Source organism: Schistocerca serialis, chromosome 1 (genome assembly GCF_023864345.2).
Source record: "Schistocerca serialis cubense isolate TAMUIC-IGC-003099 chromosome 1, iqSchSeri2.2, whole genome shotgun sequence".
In the NCBI taxonomy this organism is placed as follows: Eukaryota; Metazoa; Arthropoda; class Insecta; order Orthoptera; family Acrididae; genus Schistocerca; species Schistocerca serialis.
In genome coordinates, this window is record NC_064638.1 from 396,237,137 (window position 1) to 396,250,683 (window position 13,547).

Here is a 13,547-nt window from a genome sequence, read left to right on the forward strand (position 1 = left end):
GACATGTTCTGAGGCATCAAGGGATCACCAATTTAGTACTGGAGGGCAGCGTGGAGGGTAAAAATCGTAGGGGGAGACCAAGAGATGAATACACTAAGCAGATTCAGAAGGATGTAGGTTGCAGTAGGTACTGGGAGATGAAGAGGCTTGCACAGGATAGAATAGCATGGAGAGCTGCATCAAACCAGTCTCAGGACTGAAGACCACAACAACAACAACATCTCTTTTCTCTGTCAAAACTACCAGCTTGTACCACAAAATTTTTCTTCCATCTCCCACTCAACTTTGATGAATGAGTCCATCCTTTATGCTGATAGGTGTCCTCATGCATTTATTGCATCCTACATTTTTTGGAAAATGGATGTTCACCTATCCTACATCAATGTTTTATAACATTCTCAACATTGCACAGAGCTTTCATCTCATGACATGACTGTGACTGCTGTTCCATGCTAAGTGTGAAAGCCAATTTTCAATTAACATAAAATTTACGTTGTTCTGTAAGATGTGGAATGCAGTATGGGCACAAAGATTCCATAGTAACATGACATGTAATCATAACCAAATTGTTATGCATTGTGGGGAATTTTCTTTAGTGAAATCTTAGTATGAGCTATCCTCAGAGGGTTTCCCACTAGATGGGACATTCGCAAAGGACTAAGTCCAAAGGAATGGTTTACTAAACTGAACAGTAGGCCCTAGGAACAACTTGTAAGGCACAGTTGTTCACCACTTCCTTCAAATCAGTGTCATTCCCACCTTAATCTTGTTCCTCATTACCGTTACACTGTTCCTCGTTCCTGCTTTGGTCTCTTCGTAATTCCGTTTCTGCTGTTCCCACATTGGGCTCGTTTGATCATTCTCATTCTGTGTTAGGTATTCTCCTGTTCCCCATTCTAGCCCCAACGTTGGTCATTCAGTTGTAGTTCCTTTTATTCATTGTGTTCAGCTGTTCTTGTTCAATTTCAAACCCTTCTGGAAGTCTCAACTTGTAATTCTTTGCATATGCTGTTCAGCATTCACAACTAATAATTTATAACTTTGTTTAAATTAAAATGAACAAGAAGTCCCAGTTTGCTGGAACTCATTTTTGATATGCCTGTGCATGTTTTGAAAAGTGCCCATATTTTTTACTTAAGTATTGCAAAATGACAATAATCAATGGCAGTATAGAAGATTTTTTTGTAATTAACACCAATTAGTTGCTAAAAAATAATATTTTGAACTGAAATTAAATTAATTTAGGAAAACAGTTCCATGTACCATTTTCACATTCAAGCTGGTAACACATTAAGTTGGTTAAAGGGCAGTTGGACAGCCTGGAGTCAGTCTATTCTTTTTTGTTCATTCAAGTCACCAACTTTTCTTAGCTCCGATTACAAACATTTCTGATCACGCTTGAGTTTGACATATGTACAATAGTTATCTAACAAGGGGGACCTTACAGACAGGCCCTCCTTGATTTTCTTCTTACTTCTATAACTTGAAGGGCACTGGCCAGACATTAACTTTCTAAAGCAGTATGAAGCACTTCTCAAAAAAACTTGATACATCAGCTTCGAAGATTGGGAGATTTCTAAGCTTTTGATAAGTGTAAAACAGTTTCTGTAGGCTTTTTGATTATTGCTTTGAAATCAGATGAAAATAAGAATGGCGAAGTGCTGTACATATAACCAATTTAATACGAGGAAGCTTCCTTTAAGGTCATTGCATGGACATTTTTGATGCCAAGCGTAATATTGTAATGCTGAGCATTAATTATCATCTTATATTCTATTGGATTATACTATTTTTATAGACTAATTCCTTTTTTCTTTCAGGTTGCTGAGCGTGCTTTGTACTTCTGGAACAATGAATACATCATGAGTTTAATAGAAGAACACAACAATGTGATAATGCCAATAATGTTTCCAGCTCTGTACCGAATAAGTAAGGAACACTGGAATCAGACTATTGTGGCCCTTGTGTACAATGTGCTCAAAACATTCATGGAGATGAATAGCAAGTTGTTTGATGAGCTCACAGCTTCATATAAAGCTGACAGGCAGAAGTAAGTAAGCATGACTCACATAAATTGTAGAACTTTGCTATCAATTGTCGTGTGACAAAGGAGAATTGAATATTAGATGTTAGCTTAGTTTCAGGCGAACTTCCAACTCCTTCCCTCATTTTTCCCCCATCCCCCCCATCCTAGAAAAACAAAACATCTTCACAGACCTTTCAGAAAAAATATTCAGTTGTTAATAGTTCACCGAAGTACCCAATGACACTTGTGATTCACACAGGCTTCCGTAAAAAGAACTGTGAGAAATTGGTTGGTTGGTTAGTTCTTCCCTTATGTTGCAAAAGGTGAAAAGTCATGATCAGTACATGAATTCTGTAGTGAACATGCATACAGTTATTCAGTTTGTAAGGACTGCTCTGTACCCATATTTTGCTGTAATAAGTTATTTTGTAACAGTGGAAGGAAATTTTCCCTCCTCCCTTTCAGTTTGTTGTATAGATGATTACTTTACACACCTTGAAACAATGTAAAAGCCACTTTATCAGAATGAATAACACCTATGGTTTCTTATGTAAATAAAATGGGGACATCTCAAGAGCTGAGCCGATACTCATTTTGTTATTCGGTGCTTTGTGTGGCTCAGCTATAAACCATTACCGGTGTGCTGGAAAAAAATACATGTAAAAATTTGTTATTTTGTTCCAGTGCACCAGACCAAACTTTGGCCAATAACAAATGATTAATGACGAGATTGAGGTTTGCAGCGTATCGAAGGTAACTGTGTTGATCATTTTTGTTAAGTTAGTTCATCTACACAGGTTGTAGACACTTATTTCAGATTTTGTTTAAGGAGGTTGGGAAATAATTTTGGTCAGATTATAATTCTATACTCTACATTCTTCAGTACTACCAGCCCTAATTTACTTTGGTCTTTACACTCATTTTCTGTGAAGAAATTTCTGATGTTTAATTATCTGAGCTCATCATACTATCAATTTGCTTTCCCATTTGTTTGTATTGAGAGAGAAATGTTGCTATTTCTTTTAGCAGTTGGATTTCTTGTATCCCGCTATTGTTGTCATATTTCATGGGGCTGTTAGCTTTTTTGTAACATTGTGATTCATTTCGCCCTCTGAAATTTGGGAGTACTTTGTTGTGGCATCATCTTATAAACTGTTTCTTCATCGTAGAACTTCTTTTATCCCCATGTTAGAACTAATAACTTTTCTTGTATTCTTGCTTGTATAAATGTGTAGATTACGTTTAAGAAATATTTCTCCCTTCCTTTCCTTCAACTATAGTGGTAACCTTCTGGGACTTAGATGGCTTTGTGTACTTCTGTGATTGATGAAAAAAGAAACCTTTACCTGTCTTTAAAAGTCTCTCCTCTGTTAAAGTAATTTGTCTTATGTTTGTTTCGTCATCTATGTGACTTGGCAGTTAACTACTGGTATGTGAAAGTACATAATTCTAATTTTACATTTATGCCCTTCACTCTGATAGTTTGAAATAGAGACGAAGAGGAGGTACAGGTGTTGGTGACTAGCTGTTTGTACTTCTTTTTCCAGAAGTTAATAATTAGACTCAAGATGTCTTCACAAAGAAGAAAAGTCTGAGACACATTTGGTGGTGTTCTTCAGGATTAATCTACTGAAGTTGTGTTAGGAATGAGAGAAGTTACAGATAAAGTTGCGTTTCATCAGATATATATCTGTACTCAAAGGAAGAGTACAAACCATCTTCAGTGATGGAACACTGCGACCTTTCAAGGCCTCCCTGTATTCGGGCCTGGCTTATTTACAACATTAATCCTTAACTTGTACGTGAAAATACTGTAACACATAGACAGCCCCTCCAAGACTGTCCCCTCCCCCCCACCCCCACCCCACCCCCCACCCCCACCCCCTCTCCCCCTAGTGGTCTAAAAAATACAGTTATGAGAGTAATAATTTTGAAATTAAAAATAAATCAGTCAGGAGTGACAGCTGACTTCTTTACCTGTCCGGTTTGACCTTTTAGGATTAGTACTTGAAATTACAGCAACGACACGTGTGTAATGAACAACTTTATTCATAAAAGGACCGCACACTGAACAAGGAACACACACAGACAGAGAACACACACTGCTAGGACAACTGTGTATATAACATCTGTGGACACCAACGATATTATGTGGTGGTAAAATTTGAATCTCAACACGCCTCCTCAATTTTTACACACAGGTATAAATTGATGAACTTGAATCCTTAAGTTTGTGGTTCTAGGTTTGCAGTCAGAGTCCAACAACACACATCTCGTGATTCGCCGCAGGAAGGGCCTTCGTCAGCATGTCTGCTACCATGTCTTCTGTTGACCGATATTCCAGTTTCAGTGGATAATCTAGCAGGGCCTGGCGAATGAAGTGGTACTTTATGTGAATATGTTTTGTCTTTGAGTGGAAAACTGGATTATTTGACAATTTTCCAGCTGACTGGTTGTCATTGAACAGTACAATATTTGACAGCTCCGCTAGACCCAGCTCCTTCACGGTGGTTGATAGGTGAATCACTTCCTTTGCTGCTTCGGAGATACTCATATACTCAGCCTCATTTGATGAAAGAGTGACGGTCCTCTGCTTGTGTGAACACCATGAGATTGCTGACATGCACAAGATGAAGTTGTAACCAGTATACGACTTCCTGTGAGCATCAGAATTTCCCAACTCAGCATCTGCAAAACCGAATATTCCCTTGTTATCCTTGACGTAGGTTAGTTTCTTGTCAGTTGTTCCCTTGAGTTATCTAAGGATTTGTTTAGCTACCTGCCAGTGAACAAGATCATGACTGTTGTTGTATTGGCTTAGCTTGTTGACTGCATGGCATATATCAGGGTGAGTGCCAATGGCGATGTACATCAACGCTCCGAGCAGTTCCCTGAACAGATACTGAGTCCCATCCGCTGTACCTGCAGCTGTAACATCCAGTTCGATCACGGTCGCAAACGGGGCTCTTACGGGCTTGCAGTCATCCATTCGGAATCGGTGTAAAACTTCTCTGATGTAGCCACTTTCACACTGCGTGAGTTTGTCAACAGACTGATTTACGTCAATGCCCAGGTAGCATTTCACAGGACCAAGATCCTTGACATCAAATCTGGCAGATAACTTGTCCTTGATTTGCCTTGTCCTTTCCGGGTCTGATGATGCAATTATGATGTCGTCAACATAAGTGAGCAGGAAGAATTGAGAATTTCCCACACTGCCCACATATACACAAGGATCTTCACTAGTGGGCTGCAATCCAATTGACGTTAATGTGGCGTTTAATTTGGCATGCCACTGTCTGCCAGCTTGGCGCAGTCCGTAGATGGCTTTTGTAAGCTTGCACACTTTGTCACCAGATTTCAACTTCTGTAGCATATCATCTGCCTTTTTGGCTATGTAATGGTCCTCCTCAACATCTCTCATCTTCTGTAAGAACTTGGCTAATGAGTACGGCTGTTCCATGAAGATTTCAGTATCTATTTCACCTTTGAGGAATGCAGTGGTGATACCCAGCTGCGAGACATGCAAGTTAAACTTCACTGCCAGAGCAATGAGGAGTCTGAATGATTCCATTCTTGCAACTGGAGAGAATGTTTCCACAAAGTCAACTCCGGGTCTTTGGTTGAATCCTCGTGCAACTATTCTGGCCTTTCTTCGTAGCAAGGATCCATCACTGCCGTATTTGTTTCTAAAGACAGTTCTGCTGTCAATTATTTTTCTGTTTGCTGGTCTGTCCACGATGTCCCAGGTTTCATTCTTGACTAGCGACTTGACTTTATCGTATATAGCGCTAAACCATTCTTGACTATCTGGACCATTCAATGCACCCTCAACACTGATTTCTGTTGTATTAGCAGCAAAGTTGATGTCATGACTTGAAACATCTTGTGCAAGCTGTGGAGCAGGTGTGACAATTGAGGAATTGCTTTCCTCGTCACATGACAGGTTATCATCTGAAATGATATCGTGTGGTAGCGAGGTGACTTCTTCTTCTTCTTCAAAACCGTAAAGTGGTTCTTCATCAGAGGATGATTCTGACACATAGCTTCTGTTGTCACTCAAGTCGTCTGGTGAAAGGTTCATGCAGATGCATTTTCTTTGGCAATGTTGTTGTTCATCTGCAGAGAGGTCTATATAGGTTTGCTTGGGTTCAAAACTGTTATGATCAAGGAACCTGACATCTCGTGATGTGTGTGTCTTGTGGTCTTTTGGCACCCACACACGATAGGTACTTGAATGGTCTGAGTAGCCTACGAAGATTCCTTGCTTGCCTCTCGGATCAAACTTCCCCTTGTTTGGCGATTTGTCTAGGATGATGACACTTTCACCGAATACACGAAGGTGTGACAGGTCTGGTTTCTTCTTCATCCACTTTTCATATGGAATTCCACCTGAAAGTCCTTTGGTTAGGCAGCAATTTCAGATGTGGTTGGTTGTGTTAATAGCTTCGGCCCAAAGTGATGGTGGCTGTCCAGACACTCCAGACTCCAGCATCATGCAGTGAGCCACTTCAACCGGGGATCGGTTCTTTCGTTCAGCAACATCATTCTGCTGTGGTGTATAAGGAACTGTTTGACGTCACTGTATTCCTGGCGCTTGGAAGATGGAGTCCATCCTTTCGTTGCAGTATTCCTTGCTGTTATCTGACTGGAAAGATTTGATTTTACACCCAGTCTGATTTTCACCAAAGTTCTTGAATTCAACAAATCTGTCCACAACTTCCCCTTGTGTCGAAGAAAGTGACTTGACACCATCTGCTGTGGTCATCTATGAAGGTTACAAAATATCTTGCACCACCTAGAGATTTTTCTCTCATTGGCCCACAGACATCTGAATGCACTAACTCCAGAAGCTCACTTTTGTTTTCATCCTGCCTGATGAAAGGGGTGGATGTGATCTTTCCTTCAAGACATATAGTGTACTTGGTGAAGTCTGCATCACTGAATTTCAAGCCTGTCACATACTCATCGTTGAGCATTGTAATCATATCTCCCGAGTTCAAGTGTCCTAATTGAGCATGCCAGATTTGCGTGTCACTTTTCGTAATTTTTATCTCGGCAGCTGTACAGGCCTTTGGGCTGTTTTCATGCAAGTAAAACAGGTTACCAACTCTATTTGCAGTCACTTTAACTTTATCGTTAGTGTCCCTTATAACTGCATGATTTTTCTCAAAGGTTACAGTGTGATTGCTGTCCACAACCTTTGCGACTGAGATTAGATTGGTTCCAAGTTTTGGCACATACAAAGTATTTTTCAGCGTAATGGAGTTGGTATCACTGGCCGAGATTTTGATGCATACGTCACCTTTAGCCGTCACTTGCGTAGCACTGTTGTCTGTGAGCGTTAAACTTCTTGCGCTTTGGTTACGCTTGTGAGCACTTTAGGGTTGTTACACATGTGTGATGTGCAACCACTGTCTATACACCACAAACGTTTGGTCCTGAGACTTCGGAGCATGTTCGTTAATGGAAAAACAGCAGTGAGCTTCATCAATTTTATTTGCAGCTTGCGCAATTAGCTTGCTTTTGAAGAAACGCTCTTCTTCTTTGTGGCCTTTCTTGTTGAAAAACTGCACCTGAATGATGATTTTTCCTGCCTTGGCTTCTGTTTTGATTTTTGTTCCAATTTGGTGCAGTCACTTAATGCACTTTTTGATTTGTTTACAAAAGGTTTAGGCCCGACCGGTTTGACAAACATCATAGCACTCGCATTTTCACTGTCCATCTGAACTCTCGCGTTGTTTTCTTCCGAGATTTTCACTTCTGGTGTCTCAACATCGGGTACGTTATCACGAGATTCGATTGCACACCTAAAAGTATCGTAACTATCTGGCAAACTGTAGAGCAACATTATTAACAATAAATCACCGTTTATACCGACGTCCATTGCTTGTAATTTGTCCACTGCATCGAAGAATTCATTAAGATGCCGTGTTATATCGTCACTAGGTTGCATCTCGTAAAGAGTAAGATGTTTCAGTAGCGTTGGTTTGCGAGCAGGTCCTTTGGATGCGTAAATTGATTAAAGTTTGAGCCATGCCTGACGTGATGTGCTGCAGTTCTTCACTTGCTTCAGTTCAGTGGGGCTGATGGATAGAGTGAGGTCTGCCTTCACCTTCCTGTCTGCAGCTAACTACGCTTTGTACGCGTCTTGTGCAGCGGCGAGTGCAGCACCTTCACCAGTCACTGCAGGTTGCGGTATGTCTTCAGATACATACCCCCACGTGTCGTTCCTGACGAGTTGACGAGTTCTGCTTCGACTTGAATTCTTCATGTGTCGTAGTTATCACATGATAACGTTTCCACTCGAACTCTGTGTGCAGCAGCCATGTGCGCTATATTTGTCGCGTTAACGGACTCAGTTTATTCCCGCACTTCAGCTTACAAATTTCCGTTTCCATATAAATGAAGAGTATCGCTTTTACCGATCGCGTGACCTGGGCACATAACCTGTTAGGATTAGGACTTGAAATTAAGGCAGTGACAAGTGTTTAACGAACAACTTTATTCATAAAAGGACCGCACACAGACAGAGAACACACACTGCTAGGACAACTGTGTACATAACATCATCTGTGAACACCAACGATATTATGCGGCAGTAAAATTTGAATCTCAACATGACCCGATTGCTGCAACGTTTCTGCTGTTGCCAGAACCAAACTATGACCTAATACTTTACTTTATCAGTGGGATGCACTGTTTCGTTTTTCATTCCTCATGCAGTACACTGTGGTTTGGTGGTGTGGTGATTTCTGACTAGGTGATTAAAAACTTTGCAACCCCGTTGTATAGATATTTTGCAGCTGAGCCATCATAAATCTCAATTGTGATGATGCAGGACTTCCTAGAAGCTCTGGAAAAATATAATGATAATATAAATCTTCAGTTAGAATTACCTGTTCTTACTATGATAACCATTGTAACGGCACACTTGTACTGAGACACTCTGTACTCTTTTAAATGACTGTTCCCAGTACTGGGCTTTATTTTTAGTGTGTATGACCAAATGGGAGAGTTTGCATTCCACTTTAGACAGTTGGCAAAGGTTGTAACTCGTTTTTATGATACGTCTCAACCTAATGCCAATTTTATTAATGTCGTTGTCGTCGAAACACATTTACTTCACTTTTTACATTCCAGGCTGGTGAAATACTTGCATTTCACATAGTTTAATGTTTCTAATATTTCTTCTAAACTAATGTAAGTCTTGTTACTTTGTGTTTTACACCAAGTCCACAGTTGTATACTTCTCGCTTCCACAACTGTCAAAATCGAACTGATGTACTAGCTGCAAACATGTTCTTTTATGCTTTCAAAATTGCTTTGGAGAAATAATGCTCCATCTGAAATTGATATGATTTTTGAGTAGTAGTGCATCCTAAGATGAGAAAGCTTCTCGTTAGTGGTATATCATTGCTAATGAGAAAAATGGACCGTGCATCTTGTGTTGCTATTTGTTCACCTGGAAAGATTACGACTGGCATCTAGTAGTGTCAAATACTGTTTCCAGTATGTGTCTAATGTGGGTGCTTCTAACCTTGAGATATTAAATCATCTCCTTCACTCATTATTTCATTCCTGTGTTTCTTCACCATTAGATGAACATATCAATTGTGCTAAAAGTGTGAAATTGAATTCTTTCTGTTCATGGATATCATTGTAATATTGTGTCATGCCTCTTTAATACATTTAAGTAGTTTACAGCAAATGTTTGGTGGGACAGATGTGTCATTCCACATTTAACAGTGTGTAGAATGTGGAGGAAATTGTGTGCAGTTACAAAAAGAAATGTTGCCTTTAATTAGAGAAACCAGTGATGACAAACTGATTATATTCTTGTCAAGTCTGCACCCAGATCATACAGTCATCTAGACACAGTACATTGGCCGTCCATGTGCTAACACCGTCAGGTGAGGACACTGTTTGCTAAATCTCATCAGAACTGATTCATGCTGTGAAAACACCAACGCTGCCCTCATAATTCCACATTCTACTTAAGGTATAGCCCATGTCTCTATCTGTGTCCCTCGGGTAGACAGTGCTCTGCCTCTGCAGATTTCTCAAGTTGTGTAATTGTGTGTGGTAGTGGTGCTCAACACAGCTGCAGTAAACACCAGTACAAATTCTCTGGCCAAAATACATTTTTACACAACAGCAAGGGATTCTGACAATACCAGACATCCTCAGTTCTAGCTCATCTGTAACCATGCCAAGGAGAGTTCTAATCTTGGCAGGCAAATGAAACACACTTTTAATATTGTACTTAATACTACGTTGACCACACAAACCGCAGTTGGACTGTGGTCTCACCAATCAGCCACCTCCACCTTCTTTGGTCCATGTATTCTTCCCACGCTGGTCCTATTATGCTAGTATCCTGTCGTATACTATCACCACATGACCCATGTTTACATTTAGTGATTTTGCTGTTTCCTCTTTGTTTGCAGCTCCCATGTCAAATGAATACAAAACTGATTTCTGTGGCCAGAAGCTATCCAGTGAATTAAAATACATTCACATGATTATGGAAGGCTAGAATATATTATCAGTTTCAGTTTTCTGATTTTATTTTATTTCGACATTTTTTGCAGTCAAGTACTAAATGCCTCAAACAATGAAGTTATTTTTATCAGTTTGCTAAAGAAATTTGGCTTTTATTAGTCTTCTCCGCTAACGCAGTCAATTTATTTGAAACAAAAAGTTTCGTTCCACAATATTGGCTAGTTCCAACTGTTCGCTGAATTTCAAATGCATGTTTTCATCTTCTAGCACTTATGGCATCATGCCATAATAAAGAACCAAACATGAGATAATACTGTACTGGTACTCCAAGAAAATTTACATCCCAAAAACTGCAGTGAAAAGCTTGGTATCAGGTTGGGGCGTTTGTCATTGTAAATCTGGCCATACGAACGTGCACTTCAAATCGAATTATGCATTTTTGTATGGTGTACGAAATTCCATTGCTATTGGAGTATCCTCAGATGTCCTGTTTCTTTTATGACATAATGTAAGATCTTTTAATACGTTATACCTTCAAACGTATAGACTTCGAACGTTGTCATACCTGCACACGCACAGTAATGCCTGTTTTCTGGCGCTCCCTGACAACTGCTGAAATGAACCTATTCCTAACAGGTCTCGGGGAAAATATTGTGAATGGTGGTTTGAAAAGCTTTACTTTCAAAGTAAATTTCCTTTTACGCAAGATGAGTTATGTTACGTGTGAGAATGTGCAAGGAATTTCTTAAATCACCTTGTGTTTGACTCTTGTTTAGAACTTGTCACTTTGAGGACCAGCCACTTAGAAGAATTTCAAAGCACAGAAGATTAGGTATCTATGTCATTATTTTAAATAAATATGCAGCGTACTTGTTGCTCCACATCAAAGGTCTTTCAAAAAAAAACATGTTTAATTTTTTTTTAAGCTGGGTTTCGTTTTCTAATGCACCTGGAAGTTCTGTGCTGGAATATGAAACGTTAACCATTTAAAGGATTGGTAAGTTTTACAGTTGTGAGGGGAACTATACTGTCACTTAACTCGGAAAAAGTGTATTTTTTAACTGGGAAATCCGGGAATTTTTTCCCTTGTCCATGTATGACCCTGTTATTTAATCATCCCGTGAAAGTAGTATGTCATTATTTTTGTCCACTGGGAGAATTTATAAATCTGGATCTTCTCTAACGGACCAGATAGCTATGCTTTCTACAGAGGAAGTACTAACCCTCAGGGATGGAGCCCAATGCAGCACATGTGAAACCTCCTGCCTGATTTCTTCTGCTAGCTCTCAGGAAAGTTATTAATTGCTTGCTCCACAGAGAAAATAAACTCAGTAATGTAAAGGCTCTTTGATGTGGGAGCCAAATTTAGGACTTTCTCTAAAACTGGTAGTGTCATCCAAATCTTTTCTTGTGAGGTTAATCACAATACATTGAAGGATGTCTTTATTCAGTGTCGTGGTCAAGAGTAAAGGCCTTAAAATTGTGTGGATTACCTAGCAGCAGCACTCTTGTGTACCCAGTCCAGTACTGCCCTGAACTACAATCCACACATTTCCAAGATACTGCCAGCGGCAGTGATGAAACCTCCAAGTGCAAGTAAAACAAATCTTTGGTTGTAAATCTATTTGTCTGTGAGTAAATGAAATCCATTCCCTTGCCTTGGCAAAACTAACATGTTTTCATTCCTAAAAAATTGCAATTAATGTGTTGGTCAGCACATTGGCAAGTCAAACCAACCAAAATATCTAACATGAAATGTCCACCTCATATATTTTGTAGATACACAGTAGTTTGGTGACAAAAGATCAGAAACGAGTTCTGTATACTCGCTTTAAACTCTCCATCAGGTCTTGTAATGTCATCTCCAAACTCACTGTCTCCATGTGCCCATCAACTCCACTCATAAGTCTCCACCGCATGCCACTTAAAAAGTCTGTTGACTGGTACAAGAAAAATAGACTCGTTGCATTCCTGCTACATATGCAGCTGTTTCGGAAGAAATTTATTTCGTATAATCATGATTTCAACTTTTTAGCCATTCTCAAGTGCAAGTTGATATGTCACAAAATGTCAGACAAGCCTAAATGACAGAAGCAAGTTGTATAACAATGTAATGACTGATCATTTAGCAGTAAATATTGTTCTGTTTGTACAGACGTTTATAGAGATAAAACTTTTTTGAAGACTACTGTAAATTTATTTTAATATTTATTATCTGGTAAGAGAATGTCTTAACAATTACGCTGACATGCACACACTTTCGAGGTGCTACCAAATCTGTAACAGCAGTACCAGAAAATGTGAAACAAGGATGAAGTGCAGTCTCTAAACGGTGATTAATTACTAAAATAAATTAGAGAAATGAGTAACCTACAGACCTCGCTGTTGACCCATAAATGCAAAATTACCATGACCAGATGTCACAGGGATATGAAAGTGAATTTGCTAGGTGCCCAGTTTTTGTTCAATGCAGCACGTACTTTTTACTTGATAGAGGTAGAATAAGCAAGAATACAATCATTTTGTTTCCATTGCACGAAATTTTTGTTTTTTGTTGAAAGTGTGGACAATAGCACAAAATTTATTCCAGGCATAACTCCTCTTTTAATGGAATAAATTTGTAATTATATACATTGTATCACTTAATTTTTGTCTTACACCCTTCACAGACTCACAAACCACAGCTTCGTTAAAGGCCATCACATCCCAACAATCGGTCATTTTGCCTTGTCAGTGCTGCTGTACAGTAGCAAGGTTATGTACTCATCTTCTGTAGTAACAGTAAGTCGCAAATAGCCTTACGTTTCTGCGTGCTTCGGTAAGAGAAAACCAGGTCACAAGTGTGGATGTTTCACTGCACCACAGTTCTCAGACTTGTTGTACTCGCGGAACTACTATGCAAATGAAGGAAACCTCTTAGCACTGACGTATCAGCGGCACTTGGATTTGTGAAGTATGCAACCTGAACATTAGACTGGTGTTCGCTCTGTTCCTGATTTCTGTTGGTGATAAATAG

General features: G+C 39.5%; 1 protein-coding gene across 2 annotated transcripts in view; it reads left to right on the top strand.

Annotated features, from left to right (window-relative positions):
* The window catches only part of LOC126471500 (serine/threonine-protein phosphatase 2A 56 kDa regulatory subunit epsilon isoform), a 296,643-nt gene that overhangs the window by 264,707 nt on the left and 18,389 nt on the right, over positions 1-13,547 (top strand). Inside the window, exons 9-10 of one of the 2 annotated variants that reach the window (XM_050099725.1) lie at positions 1,821-2,050; positions 2,711-2,779. In XM_050099725.1, the coding sequence (XP_049955682.1) occupies positions 1,821-2,050; positions 2,711-2,744 (264 nt within the window). In that variant the 3' untranslated portion in view covers positions 2,745-2,779. The remainder of the gene's footprint in view (positions 1-1,820; positions 2,051-2,710; positions 2,780-13,547) is intronic. The other variant, XM_050099718.1, reaches the window with a different exon arrangement.